Source organism: Rissa tridactyla, chromosome 1, assembly GCF_028500815.1.
Source record: "Rissa tridactyla isolate bRisTri1 chromosome 1, bRisTri1.patW.cur.20221130, whole genome shotgun sequence".
Taxonomy (NCBI): domain Eukaryota; kingdom Metazoa; phylum Chordata; class Aves; order Charadriiformes; family Laridae; genus Rissa; species Rissa tridactyla.
This window is the reverse complement of record NC_071466.1, coordinates 149,260,340-149,278,265: the sequence shown is the minus strand read 5'-3', so window position 1 is coordinate 149,278,265 and position 17,926 is coordinate 149,260,340. Positions and strand designations below refer to the sequence as shown.

At 41.4% G+C, this 17,926-nt stretch overlaps 1 protein-coding gene across 2 annotated transcripts in view; it reads right to left on the bottom strand.

The window, feature by feature from the left end:
- The window catches only part of LMO3 (LIM domain only 3), a 58,161-nt gene extending 40,596 nt beyond the window's left edge, over positions 1-17,565 (bottom strand). The window contains exons 1-3 of one of the 2 annotated variants that reach the window (XM_054188976.1): positions 17,456-17,490; positions 17,171-17,236; positions 9,147-9,360 (exon numbers count right to left, since the gene is read on the bottom strand). In XM_054188976.1, the coding sequence (XP_054044951.1) occupies positions 9,147-9,352 (206 nt within the window). In that variant the 5' untranslated portion in view covers positions 9,353-9,360; positions 17,171-17,236; positions 17,456-17,490. Of the gene's footprint in view, positions 1-9,146; positions 9,361-17,170; positions 17,237-17,455 lie in introns of both variants that reach the window. The other variant, XM_054188977.1, reaches the window with a different exon arrangement.
- Positions 17,566-17,926: the final 361 nt, after the last annotated feature.

The window sequence follows — 17,926 nt, the reverse complement described above, 5'->3', positions numbered from 1 at the left end:
TGAAGGTAACAGTCCTGACTTCAGAAAAACAAGATTCATGTAGAAGCAACCATAGTGACAAAAGATGAGAACTAAGACAGTAATTCACAGTGATTGCAATTGTTATTACCATTCCTAATCTGTAGCCTGTAACTCACTTAAACTATCACTACCTAGAAATCCTTTCTAAAAATTTATCTAAGAGACAAAACCAAGGTCAGTGATTGTTAGTGGAACTATTTTTAGAAGTTGATCAGCAATAATAAATTCCTCTGTTTCTTAAAGCAGATGAATTTAAAGAGGAGGGACTTAATTATTAAAACTGTATTTGCATCAACTTTTCTCTAATATGTATTTCTCTTTAAGGTATCTGCAAAGAAATAACATTATAAAATAAAATGAAAACAACATTTATTTTGTCCCCTGGTGGAACAATAATGCTGTTCAATGCAGGGTTACAATACAATAAATGCTATTCACTAGGCTAGAACCTGAGACTCTACGTATGCTGATATTTATGGCTTGGACCCTTGTCTTGAACAAAAATCAGGTTTGATTCACAAGCATTTTGCACATTTAAGTATCAAGAGAGAAAAGTGATAACTCCTGTACATAAAGTCCAACGGTTCAAGCTTTGTTAAAAATAAAGGTGCGATATGAAAGCAGCGCTGCAAGAGCAAGGGGACATTTGCTACCTGGTGTAGTATAGCGTCTTCCTAATTAGTCCAATATGTCGTCACTTACAGTATATAGAAATGTGTAACTTGACTTATTGTCACTTATTTACTTACTCTCCCCTCCCCCAAACGTAGAAAAGATACAATAAAATCCCTGATGTTCTCTGCTCTAACCCCCCCCCAATAATTTTGTCTTTGCACGTTGTGCAATTCTCACTTTCATCCACTATGCACCAAGATAAGACATTATCATTTCTGCAAAAGAAAAGATGAAAAGCTTAAATTCCAGTACTGCAGAATGCCACTTCACTCAAGACCTGCAGGAGAATTTCCCGAGGAACACCATTCCAGAGCTGAACATGCTCTTCTCTTTCACAAAAGTAGTGATTTTCTGCTAGTGAAAAGTTCCCTTGTGTTGTGGTTTGTTATAAAATAGATAAACAGGGTTCACTCTAATCCCAAAGGAAAATATTTTGCAGTTGAAATTGAAAGCCATTGAAAATTGAAGCCATTGTGCTGCTTGAAAAATAGGTGCTAAATACTCTCCAGTTGCCGGTAGCTGCAGTTGTGATGTGAGGCTGGGAGAGGGACTGAATTGTGAATTTCGCTATGCTGGCACCCCATCATGACATTTTTAGCACATGCTTAAATTAAGCCTGCAACTAACCTCACTGATTGCCACGGGGCTCTCAAGATGCTTAACCGTTAGCGTACATTTAAAGTCTGTCTTAACTGGTTTTAGAGAAGACAGGACCATATCGCAAGTGCCTGCGTAACGCGGGGTGCAGAATTCCACTATGATTTCTGCATAAATATATGTGTAAGCATCATACCTAACAGATGTGCAGAGAGGACATGGGTATGAAGAGCTTGCAAGGTATCTTAGCTGTATATTGTTTCATTTTGATACATGGCTTGCTGAAGATCAAACTTGGCTCAACTATTTACCCTGTTGTTTGAGCGATTTATGTTCTCACCGGTATTTGGTCAAGATCTGATACTACTCTTATAAATTTTTGACCCAGGATATGTTTCAGGGGTTTTGTTTGGTTTTAACACCTTTCTAAATACCAGAACGAAGCAGAACAGCAGTTCCCGTAAATTCAAATTTTAGTTATTTCTAGCCCTTTACAGACTTTTTTTTGGCCTGCTCAGGTACAGCTAGCTCTTCCGTCCACCCTTTTTCAGGATGATAATAATTTGATAGATTCATACATATATCTATAAAAGCAGCACATTATAGATGTTATTTAAACAACGTTTTCTCCTTTAAAATATGAGCCCAACAATATCTGTAGCCATTTTAAAAAATACTGATCGCATACAATGAGACTCAAGTGCCAAAGGCTAATTGTTTCAGAATATGCAAGAAGCAGCCACAGGAAGGTGTGAAACAACAGTACCAGAATTACCTTACAGGGAAGTAGGTGTAAAACACGTAAAGCTTTTTGACAATGTAGACTCATTGCTTCAGATATTTGTGTCTGAAAAACTTCAAAAATTCAAGAATATTATGATCAGAAAAAATTAAGCTTGTGACTATTACTTAGATTTATTTAAAAGGTCATCCATTATCACACTAAGGAATCCATGGGAAATTAGCCATCAAAAAAACCAACACATTTTGTAAGGTATACCCAAAATATGGATTGTTAAGGACAGTGATAGTTAAGACCAATTTCATTTAGAAAGCATTTGAGTATTGCATACTGTGTATTTTGGCTTCCAAATCCACCATGAATATATTGAACTTCAGTGAGAAATTAAAAGAGAAAGCAATTCCTGAAGTCAAGAGGGCTGAAAGTGTGTAACAATGTTGTCCATTTCGATGGCCAAGTCTCAATTTTCTATTTCCAGGTACGCAGTATTTGAAGTTTTCACTTTGCTCATGACTATACATTTAGGGAAATCAGATATACTTTTATGTCTTATTCAAACATTCACATCAAGAGGGAAAGCTGTGTATTATCTGGATCATTTGAAGAATATAACAAATACAATGTAACAGAAGTCAGTAAGAAACTTTTTTTTTTTTTTTTTAAATTACATAGTAGAGACTTTTTTCAGTTTTGGGTAAAATATCCACAAAAAAATAATTAAGGTAATTTTTTTTTTTTTTAAAGCAGAAATCAGAACTTCTTAAAGGCATCTCTGTGCTAGGCAATGTAGGCAATAAGAGCTAAATATTCTTCTACTATATTATACATAGATGCATTGTTTCACATATGCTTCTGGACAGAAATGCAGAAAGTTTCCAATTAAACCTTGGAAGTCAAATCACATGTCATAATAGAGTTGATAATATTTAGTCCTGAAGTAAATAATTTTGATATGAGTATTATTTTAAACATATTTCATAAAGACCAGTCACAAAGTCACTTCTGAGGAAAAATTCAGCAAGGAAGAAATCAAGAAAGTCACATTTCTTTTAAAAGAGTTTATAGAAGATACTAAGCAGACCTACAGAATTGTTGTTCTTTCAACCAAGAACGTTATCCCGTCCTCTGGCACTGCAGACTTACCTAGGCTGCCCCAAAATCACCACTTTTATTAAGATTTATTGAACTGCTATGTATTGACAAAAATCTTTGTAGTAAAATAATTTTCCATCAAAATACACCGCTACTGTAGAAAGGTAATGAAGAGCTGTAGGACAGGCTTTAAGAGGCACTGTACTTTCATCTGAAAAGTCTACTGAAATTCTTTGAACGTTTCAGGGGATTAATGAGGTATTTTGACAACACATGAGAAGTGTCTGGTTTTTGAGAAGCCTTATAAGAGGGAACATTCACATTCTTGGAAATTAAACTGTGTATTTTAAGCCACTAAAAATAACACAATTATTAAAAATTTGGCAGCTCTGAAGAAAAATACCAGCAGATACGAGGAAACACATGGAACTACTGAAGAGTGTCAAACTTCAGTACACACATTTTACAGCATTTCAACATGACTTTAAACACCAATTTTAACAGCTTAATTGAATGTTTCTTATTAAAAGCTATCACAGATGAACTAAAATAAGAACAAGCTAGACTAGCCAGAGTGTAACTAAATCAAAAACATTATTCTTTGCAAGTTGGGTGGATTAACTGTGTGTACGTGCATTACTCTCCTTGTAGTACACCCTCATCCCTTCAAGAACTGTTAAGGTGTTTTGAGGGTTTCAAAACCTTTGGCAATTAGTGGGAGAGCAAGTATTATTGCCTCTCTGTTTTTCATTTTTTCTTTTTTTAAGATATGCTAAATGATACAATTAATGTAAATTTAGGAGAACATTCGTCTCACATACACAGCAAAATTAGTACAAGCAGATCATTACACCTACCATTTTTATATATCTTTTAAAAATATTTTTAGGGCCTGTTCCTGCAAAACAGTACTCCCTTGAATACTTCAATGCGTTGCAACAAGGATATTAGTGTATAAATAAGGGTTCAGTTCTACAAAGCTTGAGTGAGTCAAGAAAGCAGAGCTCTCTTAAGCCTCGCTTCTGTAAAGACCTCAATATTCCCGAAAACTCAGAGTGCTTAAATCTTTAAAGAGCTGCCCTTATTTAATCAACCTGGGCAAGAAGCATACTGAGGTGTCATTTTGAAAACACCTCATAACCCATGACCTGGGAAAATATCCATATAGAGTATTTATACATGCATTTAAGAGAGCTGATATCTTAGGTGTTTGCAATATTTAACATGCAGTTTCCACAACAGGAGAGAGAAAAAGGTTCTGATGATCAGTACCAGGCCACAAGACATTTTAAGTCTCTCTAAGTACCCCTAAGTAATACTTTTTTAAAATAATAATTGCCTTTAGAGTGCGAGCAGTTGTACAGGAAAAGGCTGCTTCCTAAACTCTACTCTTTTCAGTCTGTACCCTTTCACAAGCTAAATATTTTACAGAGGGAGCATCTTTACGATGCTTATGGTTGAACACTTTACTTTCTGTAGTCATGTCTCATTTACAAGATCTCATCCAATATATGTGTTTTAAAAACTTGGCTTGTCTCAGGATTTTGAACCAGCAAGTGGGGAAGAAAAAAAACCCTAACACGATCTGCCCCTTTTTTCAGGAATAGTGATCTACTCATCTTCGTAGCTATTCAGTAGTACTTTTAAAGTCTGCAGTACATTTACAAGCAAAATCAGTACCAAGGTTGGGGGGGTGGGGGGTGGTGGTGTAGACTTTTGTAGGTCCCCATCCCCAATAAGGTTCTAGATGTGTTTAAGGGCAAAAATTCTACCCCAATATATTAGTTTTGTTAATCCTTTTCTATGATCTGTTTGCCTGGCTAGGGAAATTATGCAAAAAGTAATAAAAGTTCTAATTCAATTTCCATGTTAAGAGATGGATTTGAAAAAAAAAAAATATATCAGAAACCATATTCTTTGTGTTTACTAAGAGATATGCACTCCAACATTTAGTGTCATGGAGCTGGAGTTAAAACCAGAAACGGTGAAGATAATTTAGCTGCATGAATGCCTGCTCTTCAGTAAAATGCTGCCAAAATTAAATAGGAATGAAACAGCACTTTGTAGTCATTGGTCGCTCAGCAGGGTTTGCGTAGTTAAAAACCTAAGTGAAAAGGGTGATTGACCTACATTGCTACTAGCTTAGCACAGCTGTACTTTCATATTTTCGCTGCATCCGAGGAAGCTCGTTATTTAATACAACTGAGTTACATGTAATTGTCAGTCTTTCATTTTACACTTTTCGGGGCCAGATACTAATCTCAAATGCGCGGCGGGCATTACTGTGCATCTGGAAATATCCGCGGCTGCCCATTTGAGCGCAAGGCTGAGACAGGATTGCACATGGTTACACCTGAAATTCAGAAGTTGCCCAGGGGTAGGAGGACCTCACAAATATGCAGAAATCAAATGAGCAGATGGAACAGAAAGCAAATCCCTTGGCACCCCAAAGGCAAAGGCTCCGCTGTTTCCCTATTGTTTTGAGCAGAAGCAGCCCGGAACGCACAACCGAAGCACAGTTCACACAACTCATACCTGCGGTTTAAATAAGTAATAACATTCCAGTTAACAACCAGTTTGACATGTTAACAGCCCAAGGGCTGTTAACATAACGACTGGTCATTAATGGCAGTAATGACAGATTTCAAAGGGAATATTGTGCTTGCAAATGGACATGCTGCCAGTCAGGAGAGAGGACAGAGCAGGATAGGTTGATACATTAAGATGTCACCGTACAGCTCTGGAGGGAAAAAGAAAGGGGGGGAAAAAGAAAAAAAACTTCTTGCATATTTCACATACTGTAAATGGACTTGAAATATTGGCGTAAACCTAAGTTCCTTAAATTAAGTCTTCACTTTCTAACCCAAGAGTGTATAAGCAGGAGACAGAAGCCTGCAGGGGAATTATACTCTGCATATCATTTTCACCGAGTGTGTTATTTCTAACATTGAGTCCTTTTTTTTTCTCGAGTCAGTTCTCATCCTCGTTAACAAACCAGAGTTCATTCCGGCTGCGGCCACCCTAATACCCTCGGTGTCATACACCACCTCTGAAACCACTGGAGTGACTTACATGAATCAGATTCCAGGGTAAAGCCTCTCACACCCAAAGCATCTTCCAAGCTCGTTACCTCATTAAAGATTTCTTCCATCCCCTCAACTTTCCCCACCCCCCCCCCAACCTGGAGAAAAAGGTTTCATATAGAAAAATTAACTAATTTTACCAAAGGAGACAGCTAAAGCAAAGCAAGTTTTGAAGTTCTGAAGATACAGAGTATTTATAAGAAGCTCGAAGTGGGAACCTCAGGGCTCAAATGTGGAAGAAGAGCGTGCATCAGGGCCGAGGGAGCGTTTAGTTTTTTGGCAGGCATCTCTAAATGAGAGATACTGGAAATATCTTTGCAAATAGCCAAAGAAAAAAATCACACAGTTTGCGAATTTAACCATGAATGTTAAAGCACCCAAACTGGCTACATTATTGCTTATAGCATCTGTAGAATGGCTGTCTTATTGAACGACATAATGAACAGAGAGACAAGTTAATAAGTAATTTTACTCTTTATAGTATCGTGCAAGCCACATATCCTCTAGAGGGCACCATATAAATTAATAGGAAGCTAGAACAGTTTTATATGTAGCAAAGACTCCCTTTATGGTTAAAAAGAAAAAAAAAATTAAGAGGATAGTTTGAAACTGTAATCGAACCCTAATCTGATCATTAGTACAAAGTAATATGTTCTTTAAATTCATATCAAGTGGGTTGCTAAATATGAAAGCTTAGTTGACTACAAAGCTAGAGAACACTTAACTGGTTTCTACATTAGCATTAAAAAGATCACTTTTATAGGTTCACTGCATAACTAAGTAGATAAGACGCAATGAGGCAAATGACTATCTGCAATTACCTTAAGTGCATCAGTTTGAAGTTTAGTGTAAATACTAAGTTTAAATCTATGCACTCACAAGAATCACTAAAAAAAGGCGCATGATAAGATAGTTTCATTAAGATTTGATAAACCTGGAGACAAAAATCAGAAACATCTTAAAACTGATTATAGAATTTCTCCTGTATGCTGGTTTCGCTGGTGCAAAATATTGTGTATGAACAAATAACTGAAACACCAGTTATGAACGTGATCATGAGAGAGAAAAAATACAGTCTCCTTTCTCTGAATCACTTAGTATGAATTTTAACAATCTGTTAGCAAAATATTTACTCCTGTTAGACCTTCAAAGACCAGAGAGCAACAGAGCGTGTGCGTGCGCGCATCTCTGCTGGGGAAATGCTTTGCTCATATCTCTACTACTAGATCACTTTTAGTTTTGATTTTAAACATTTGATTTTAAAACATTGGATCTGCTGCACTAGCACTTGGGAGATTCAGTAAGTTCAAAGTCTGCAGTAAATTTGGAACTCAGATCAAAGAGCCATAGCAGAGTTTTCTCACTCCTGCAGGCATTTGTTGTAGAAAGAGTCTTAAAATGGGTTTAAAAAATTAGGATAAGTGTTACCTTCCCCCCAGAAGCTGTTCCAACCCCTCTCTACAGGCACAAGCTTTAAGATCACAAGCAACCTCGGTTCACATACAACAATTCCCTTCTATTCAAACAGTTCCCTGCCAGTTTTTAAAAGTAAGTTTTGTTACCTACTACTTTGGCAGCTTTAACACAATGGCTTTAAGATGCAGACTCTATGCTAAATTCCCAGCACTCTGTCTTGTGTTCAGTTCAACGTTTTTAATGAGTAGGAGAGCACTTTTACCAATAAGTAGTCCAAGCCCACGCCTGAAGAACTCTGATCTTCCTTGCCGCCCCAGCTCAACAATTGCACAACGCGTTTGCAAAGGTTTTTGTTCCACTCTAGAAAAACCAGGTTGCAGTGTGGAGAGCCAGAGTACCAACCGTTGTTAATAATGCTTTAGTTGTGATGCCTGTTCCATCCCTACCCATGCTGTACAACTTGGAACTGATCAGTGTGTGAGAACCTCCTATTTGGTACCTGTGCTTAAACTGAACTTGTAAGTTACTGCATTGAAAGAGACTTTTAATTTTTCCCCAATGTATTACTGACTTGAATGCCCCTTTAAAAGGAAAAGGCTTCACTACAGGGGCAGGGGAAATATTCCCAGAAGTTCACGTTAGCCTGGAGCAGGTAGTCTCATTAGGCCCCCTCTTCAGGGAATGGAGGAAAGGTGCTCCTATAGGAAATAGGTGCTCTGAATCACCCCAGAGGAGCCTTTTCCCTCTATTTACTATTGAGAGCCTAGGGAGACTAAACTTCCCGATTAAACTTAGCTCCTGCAAAGTAGCCCTATTTATTCACATCCAACCTGCCAATAAACTAGCCTGGTGCTGCTCATCAGTACTTTGCCACGAGTTACAACTCAAATACTTTTGAGAACATAGATCCAAACAAGAAGACAGAAAATCAGGTGATGATTTGCTATCTCTGAGAAGTGGCAACAGGTTACGCAGCGTCCCACCCAGGTCACCGAGTTAAATCGGGACCAGAGTGGATTTGAGCCTCCTAGCTACATGGTTATTTCGCACGGGGAAGACAGTTGGTCATCTTGGTCCAGCTCCTAACAGCTAAATGGCAACATTCATAAAAGCTTCCAGTGACACAAATGAAATCCCTTGGCAAACTAAGAGGACAAAAGTGGGTAAGCGAAGATGAGTGAAGCACTCGCAGAGTTCAAACCCTGCACTGGAGCTGGCAAAAATGGGCCGCTATTCCTGTCCACCACCGTGCTGCAAGGAGGAGGAGAACACCGGCGCCCAGGGAGCACGGTGCGGTAGGAAGCACGGGGCGTTTTTACTCTGTTCCCGGTATTAGCATCAGAAAACTGCCAACCACCTGCACGACCTGGTTATGTGTGCTTTTCGATTCAGATTTTAGTTTTATCTCCATATTTCAGTATTTGTTTGCTCACCCTCCACATATACTGGGCCTTGCAGGCCTCAAGTACCGCTTATGCAATAGCGACTACATAGGAAGGACTGAACAGATCGTGGCCTACCTCAGATAGTCTCTGCGACAAAGGATAAGGTTGGCTTTGGTGTACAAGGTAGAGCCCACCTCCCCCAGGCGACAGTCACAGCAGGCACATTTCAGGCAGTCTTCATGCCAATATTTGTCCAGGGCCTTTAGAAGATACCGGTCTTTAATCTTACGGTTGCAGCCAGCACAACCTTTCGGCTTGGTGTCTGGCTGGACTGAGAGCATTTGTATACCTGAAATACAACAAGACAAGAGAAGAGTGAAAATAGATATTGTCTCGAGCGCAAGTCTCACCCTTTTCTTCCTCCACCTGGCCGCTCCCCACACACCAAGTTCATTATAAAGGCAATCGTGTAGAGAGGATGAGATAACCTAGATAGTACAGAGCAAGCTGAAAACAATGTTAAGGTAAATCTGAGAGCAGAAAGTTTCACTGCTCTAAGTTCCGCAGCTTCTCTTTGACACCTGAGTTACCCGGTCTCTTTGCTGAAAAGAAATAGGATTAAAAAATTAAAATGAATTAATACAGTTCCCTCGACGAGACATCCACTTTCACCCAAAGTATCCAATACTTAGCAACCAAAAGTTTAAATAAACAGCATATCTACAGCGGCAAACATAGCTAAATGCACATATTTGGACCTATCTTTATAAAAATAGAAAAGCACTCCAGATTCTAAAGAAGAAAAGACCGAAGCTATTAGAAGCACAGGACCAGAGTTTCAGGGGGGTTTGACACAGGCATTTTGATGCTGGCAGGGAGTGGGTGGGATGGGGTGGGGTTTGTTTTTTAAAATTTCAGTTCTTGTTAGACACATGAACTAAGCAATCAGATTTCCAGAAACTTCAGTACCAGCATCTCTAGTTACAACCTGCAGTGTAAGGACCTTCTGAAAAATCTGATTTTAAATAATCTCCACAAGGTTGGACAGTTGCTAGTTTGTCAAAGAAAAAAAAAAACCAAAAACATAAAAAAAAGTCTGCCCCACTTTCCAATCTCAATTTTAGCCAACAGCTAGTTCGGGACAAGGAGTACAGCAGTGTCCATTAAGTATATATACACCTTTTGATGTAATAGCAGAGAGCATTTAAACAATTCCAACGCCTGAACCACTGTTTAAGGGAGGGGACTAGTAAAAGTGGAACACAGTTGAGCGATGGTACACAGAGCGCTACAGCCAGCTTCCAGAGATCCATACAAAAATCAATTGCCCTCAGTTTTACAGTAAATGGAGAGAGAAGGTCACTGCCCCAAAGTGCTTACAGACTGGTCCCTCTTGGTTAATCGCATGAGCTGCCATCCCATTACACTCAGACCAATTCTCTGAAAGTTGTTTCTTAGAATAAGCAAAATCATAGCCCTGCAGATGCTTTGTTGGACATCAAACAGGCACCACAGAGAAAGAGAGAACTGACACGCAGTTCAATTATTAGGTTGTTTCACTGTTTAAAAGCCAATCAGAGATGTAACTTAAAAAGAAATGCTACTCATTACAGCGCATCTGAATATTACAGTGAGAATTTGTCAAGACTGGGGAATGAATGCTGTTGCCAACAAGCAAATTCTACCCCAAAATTCAGGGTATGGCACCCTGTTATTACACAGAGACTGGGAAAGGTCAAATGGAGTCTTGTAACAAAGAAAAGCAAATTCAAGAGCTCCTTATCGAGAACGCTCTACTACCTATTGTTAAGAAAGCTTTACAGTCCCAGCGTCTATCAGATGATTTCGGTTGGTGCTGTAACACACCACTCCAGACAGGCAGGCTCAGGGAGCTAGAACATGAACAAGTTGGGGTTTGGGTTTTTGTTTCATTTGGTTTTTTTCTTTTTTTTTTTTTAAAGCTCTCATTAGGAAAACACAAAAATGAGTATGATCCTTGAAGCTATGGTACAGTGTGCCTTTATGGATAGTAGTGCTACCGAGAGAAGCGGTTAAACGCTACGCCGGCTGAGGTGTCCCAGGGATCTGTACGCATATGTGTACATGGAACGCATTGAATTTATGTGGACGGCAGCGACTGTAGAGCCAGTTAAGTGACTTGCCAGGGTTACCAAGCTGAACTCCCAAGTTTCACCTGTGAATCTGATCACTGTGTTAGAAATAGTAATTCTTATTGTGACATATGAGCACAACAGCCCTGCTCCCCTCTTTGCAATACACTTCATTACACATTTCGGAGCGATATATTTATCTGTTAAATTAGCCATCCGGTGATATGCAGACACTTCTCCCGGTGGATACTCCGAAGTACCACGGCAGTACTGCTGCATAACATCTAAACGTCCTAACAAAAGTGTAAGGTCTACATTTTTCTACCAATAAGTATAAAAAACCCCACAGCATCGGTGCCTTCCCATTACTCCCCAATCAACGCTACTTTCATAGCTCCTACCCCAGTTACAAACTCATAAGCTCCGTTTCTCGTTTGCAAAGGGGAGGATGAGATCCAGTGACCTGCACAGGGCTCCACAGCTAAGTCTATGGCAGATCTGGGAACGAACGCACATCTCTCATCCTGAGCAAGCACCACGAGACAAAGGCTGAGCCTTTATAGTATTTTCCATTGCCAACTTATTCCCCTGAATCCAGGGTGCATACATGAAGCAGTAAAATAACATGACTACAAATAAATGACTAAAAGCAGTGAAAATATCAGAGATTTTCAGTAAAGAACTCATACCAGACTGTAAAGGGAAGCCCTGCTGGATCTCTAATACCTTCACTTGGTCAAAAAGCCTTAATCTGTAAAGTTGCATATCACACTAGAGTACGAATACCTGCTAAGTGCCAACAACGTGCTTATCCCCAGCCCCTCTCTTTAGCCATGTAGAGGACAAATGCATAAAATCGGTCACAGCTTGTATCAACTTCTCAAAACTCAGTAAAAAAAGTTGAGAAGCACGAAGGGGCTGTTCTAGGACTTTAATCTTTTGTTCGAGGGAAACCAGGATAAACTGGGAGCTAACACAGTTAAAGGCTTTAAAGTAAAAAAAAAAATAAATCTTAATGTAAAAATTTTGTCGCCTGATAAGGAAGTGGGTTAGAGAGCCGAGGCTGACAGTCTCTGATCCAGGCTGATCTACTGTCCTGCGCCATCTGAAGGGAACAAGATGCCACAGAAACATGACTAAATAAGCGAATATCTGAGCAAATAGCAATAATCAAGCCTGATAATTCCAGGGGAGTATGCTGCAAAGGCAAAGTTATTGTATTACAAAAAAAAACCAGAGTTTGCGCAATCTTGCACATACCCGTGCACAGTTTTTGAGACATTTGCTACATGATGCAAGTAGACAGAGCGCTGTCATTCGTGTTGGTTAGCCCAAACCCTCCCTGTAGAGAAGAGCGAAAAGGGGCAGACACCCTATGGAAGTAGTGTTAGCAACCCTGCACGTCTGTTTTCCGGAGGCTGAAAGAGAAGGTGCTGCTGACATCCCACTGGCAGCATCTTCAGATTAGGGATTCAATCTGCAGCAGCTTTTGGAGGGAAGGAATGCTTTTCTCCTCAGATAGATCTGATCTTTTCGCACTTTACTTGAGATGAAGCTGCTTCTATTTTAATGAAAGTTAAAAAAAAAAAAATTATTTCCGAACAGCTATTTCATTATGAAAAAAGAGTTACACTTTTTTTGGATTGTAGAATGGATCTAAACAAAACAAAGCACAAAACAGCCCTTCAATAAGTGTTTTACGTATCTCCAAATTCTTTGCACATGCCCTTTTCTTCACATGCCCTGGATTAAATCACTTAATTTTGAAATCAGAACATTTTATTACTTTTTTTTCTGTACAGTATGAGTGAGCCACCTTAATGCAGTTCACCTCACAGACCATCTCTTCCCTTTAATGTTCCCATAAGATCTCCAATGCAGTTATACTTTTCAGGTATGCGCTCACATATTTTTAGCTCTCTCTTAATTTGGCAATAAGAATACCTGCAGTTTACTGTCAGCCAGCTTTTCGTAAGCTGCGATTTAGGTACCCATTTATTTCTTAGGACACAGGAAGGACCCTTTTAGAGGCTGACAGCACCCGCAAAACCATCCAAACTGCTTGCAGCTGAAATATCAGGTAGCAGCACACAGCACTGCTGCCCTCCTCTCCACCTCCCCCAGGAAGGCAGAGCTTGTGGAGCACTTCCAAAAACACTATGCAATTCCATAAGTGCTATACCTAAGCTGCAATAAATAAATAAATAAAATCAAACCCCGCTTCCACTTCAGTTCTGCAGAGTCCTACCCGTGCTCTGCATCACAGAGCAGGTCTGTTCTCAGAACTGAGAAATTTCACTTCCTAGTCTGTCACTGTCAAACAAACCCTTTTCATTTCACCCCAATATGCTTTCAAGGGCTTCCCTCTATCCTTCCCTCCCTCTTTCCACCTCCAGTCCCCAAGATACTGCATATAAACTGCAGGGCTGTGTCAGGAATAAGACTTCTTAATCACCATCCACCACCTTTAGGATTTTTGAAGGGAACTTCATAACCCGCTGTACAGGTTTTTGGATTTCCCTTGGTCTCCTAAAATAACTTTGATGCAACTGATTCCCATCCCTGGTTTTTGTTATTATCGTGTGATGAAACACTGACAACCAATTTGTAACTATGACTTTCAGGATAAAGAGGAAAGATTGCTGGAAAAAAGCTAAATTAGGCTCCTGAAGGAAGGCAGAGAAACAAAAATCCATTTCACTCCAATCATCATCTTTTTCAAAATTCAAAGGGAATGAAGATTTGACATAAGGAACTGTATTTTGTTAGTGATGTACTAGCATCTGTAAGCAGGATTGGTTCCTGGTGGTGCTGAGTGCGGCACAAGACCCTCAGAACTCAGTTACTGGTTAGTGGTACAGACAGCCTTTGAAAGGCATGTGAAGGGAGGAAGAGTTGGATATTATTATGCACCGGATCACCTAAAAAACTTTTAAAGACCACTCTCCTCCCCCACTTTGTGAAGGCACGAACACGGTTCTAACAAGGACAGTAGCGTGTACAGCAAGAAAGGGAAAACTTGCCTCTACTTCAAAAATAAAAATCAGTTTGGAGCAAATTAGGTATCAGTGCACTGGTCTTTAAAAGTCAGCAAACTGACAGACAATATGCACTCAACAAGAGAGTTAGAGATCTAGTAGAAGATAAAAAGAATACTTTTCCGATGCTTTCCCACTTTGTAGCTTCATGCTAAAAGCATTCAGAGCTCCAATTATTCAGGACAATACACACACAGACTTATAAAAAAAAAAGTTAAGGTTTCAGAAGCTAAGAAACATTTCAGAACTCGCATGTAGCACATCAGGAGTCGTAACTAGTTTTAGATTGGCATGTAAATTGTTCAGTGGAAAATTCTTATTGCCTCCGAGACCCTGCTATTCTGAGTTATTTGACAGTTTAAGGGAAATCATAATTAAAAAAAGAGACATAAATAATAGCCTGTGCAGTGTGGTGCACAGAAATAAGTAGAACCATTTCATTTAAACTCTGGTGAGCTTTTAATTGCCTGGATTGCATTGTGAACCAGCCTAACGGTTGATTGCCTCCATTATGCTCTCTTGTTCTGTGCCATTCATCCGCACAGTCTCAGCTTCTGTAGTTAACACAACAAAGTAACCGCAACTCCATAACACTCAGGGTTTGGTTTTTTTTTTTTTCAAAAATAAAAGTAAGGATTTTAGTTCTCTGAATATAGTCTCTTCTGTATACTTTTGAGTTAATTTTCCATGGTACATAACTAAACTTCACCTCCGCCCCTTCCTCTACAGAGGAATCTGATTTTTTTTCTTTATTATTTTTGATTTTTTTTTAATAAAGGAGCTGGGTTGGAAAGCGGGGGGGGGGGGGGGGGAGGGGGGGGAAGAGAGAGAGAGAAGAGGTTAGGTAAAAACTAAAAACGGGAATGCAGTCCCACAGCTGGGAGCAGTGATACAGATTAAAAGAATTTGGCCAACATGGCTAGTCGACTGCCAAGAGACACCAAACAAAAGATTTCTCTTCTTCTTTCCCCTTCTCTTTTTGAAAGCTAGATTGGGCCTAAAAGCTTGTTTCTCTCTGTTCACTGGCCCAGAGCATCCCTGCAGGCTGCAGCCCCCTAAGGGACAACACAGCAAATAGATGTACCCAGATCTCAGGGACGGGAGCTGCTGAGCTATGTCCCTACCCCTGTCGTGTCCCCCCCCACTTCTCTCCCCCCAGCCCCCCCACTCCCTCCCTCCTTTTTTTAGAGCAGTGGTGCTGGGAACCAATTTGATTCCCCTTTTCTCCAATGCAGCTGCAAGGCTCAGAGATACTGACATTTTTCCACTCTTATCAGTTTAATTACAGTTACCATGGCAGCAAAGTGCTAGTGCTTGGCAAAGGCCAACAAGAGATTTGCAAGACTGAGTTCAATTTTGATGCAGCTCACATGCAAAATAAAAAAATAAATAAGAAACATACACTCTTACAACAAAGAATCCCTTTTGGAGTTGGACGCTCGAGCCTTTTGTACTAATTCCTTTTCAAGCATCGCAGGGATGGGGCGATGGGGCGGGGGGGGGGGAGAGAGAGAGGGGAGAGAGGGAGGTGTCGGGAAAGCATGTAGCGATATTTGTTGCACCTCGCAAGATTAATTGCTTTCAGGCAGCCGTCCTACAAAGCTGTCCTAGGAAGCGGTATTTCGGGTCTCTTTTAGAGCACACGCAAACAGAGGCGCTCGCTACGGCAAACGCGTAGAGGATGGAAGAGGCAAGAGAAACATTCTCGTCGCCTCCCCCCTCGTCGTGTCGTCCCGTGTCGTCCCCCCCGGTCCGTCCCCCCCCCGCCATCGCTACCTTAACGCTTCTGCTGGGCGCGCACCGACGCCGGAGCTCGCCGCTTTACCAAAACTTTTCTCCTTTTTCTGCATGAGTTGATTTACGGGCGCCTGGAGAGCTCCTTCTCATTGAAGCACCAAATCCCGGCAAAAAAAAAAAAAAAAAAAAAAGAGGAAAAAAAAAAGGAAAAAAAAAAGTAGCAAGTGCTTCCCCGGCTGGGGTCAAGTGAGCGGGAGCGCGGCTCGCCGCAGCCCGCCGGGCGCGGAGGCGGCGGCGGGGGGGGACACAGGGACGGGAGAGCGGGAGAGGAGGAGGGGGGGACACACAGGGGAGGGACGGCACACCCCGAGCCGGCGGCCCCGCACGGCGATGGCGAGCGACAAAGCCACATGCTCCCCTAACTCTGCCCGTAAGCCTGTAATCCCAGTGGTCTCTTAGCTTTGTTGTAACAAATGGGTTTGATTAAACTGTCACACGCGGCGTTAGCATACCATATCGTGCTCGGTATGAAGGCAGAATGGGAGGGGTGGGTGGTGAAAAACAGAGGAGGAAGGAAGAAAAAAAAAAAAAAAAAAAAAGGAAAAAAGGCTCGTAGGCAGAAGTGCTATTTCATAACGCCAGCCCGGCTGCCCCTCTCTCACGCCGGTCCGAGAGGGGCTGCGTGAAGCCGGACGCCGGCAGCCCTGCATCTCCCCCCCCCCCCCCCCGCCGCCTCTTCCCCGGGGCTCCCCACCCCGGCGGCAGCCGCGCTCCTGCCTCCGCGCTGCCCCAAAGGGTTAACCCTGCGCCGAACCGGTTGCAAATTAAACTGCTGTACGGGGAGGCTTGTGGATTAAAGCCGGGGAGTGGGAAATTAACCGACTCCCTTGATAATTGAGAGCACGTTTCGAGAAGCTCTGGAAGAAGCAAGAATAATAATAACAACAATAATAATGGGGGGGGGGGGAAGTGTGCTGCAATTCATTGTTAACTTTGACTGCTATTTCTCGAGACATACAGTTGGATGGGTTTCGCTCAGCATCCTCCGCTTGCATGTATTTCATGTCTCATCATAAAAATAATGAAGCCTCACATGATTTAAACAAAACAGTCTCAGCAGAGCTGCAGCTTGAGTGAAAGTTGCAGTGCAGAGATGTGTGTGTGTGTATTGCAGCCCCGGCTTATGACTCAGAGAGAGAGAGAGAGAGGGAGAGTGATGCAGACACACATACACAAATGACCCAAAGCTTATGTACACAGTTGCCTCACTTACCTTCTCAATTAAGCGATACAGGGGAGGCAGTTCAATAAGCACAGTGGCTGCTTTGTAGCTCTTCTCCTTGGAAAAGGTCAAAAAGAAGCATTGTTTGGGGAAAAAAAAATAAAGAGGGGGTGGGAGAGATGGGGAGGGAGATCGCTATTCTTTAAGTTTAAAATAATGAGGTCCTCAAGGATCCGCCAAGTAATTGTGTTGACCGCATCCGAGCTACAGGTGTCCTCCTTTTAGTATCTTGCAGTCCAAGGCTGTCTGTCTCCGTCCTGGCTGAAGACAACTTACCTAAAGCAGCGTGTGAGGAGCCGAGTTGAATGAAGTCAGGGCTTTATCAGCTGCAAAATGCAATCCCTTACCAGCCAGACATAATACAGCAAAAGAAAAGGTCACTCAGTTATTACTGAGCCAGCAGAGCCCAGGCAGCTCTTGTGGAAGACCACAGAGAAGCAGCTCCCTTCCGATTTAAGGCTATTTACCTCTCTCCCCCTCCACCCACCCTTCCTCTCCCCCCTCCCCCCTCCCAACTCCCCCTTTCTCTCTCTCTCTCTCCCCCTCTCTCTTTCTCTCCCGTTCTGCAGCTCGCTCAAGTACAGCCGCCCTCGGAAAGTGCAAAGCAGCCAGGAGACAGATTGGGCTTTGTTGGTAATTTCCCATGGTGAAAATTTACAAGCCTGCAAGTGCAGTCAGCAAAACCACATGCATATGCTAGACACAAACACCAGGGACAACACACACCCGCACACACAAGTGACCTCT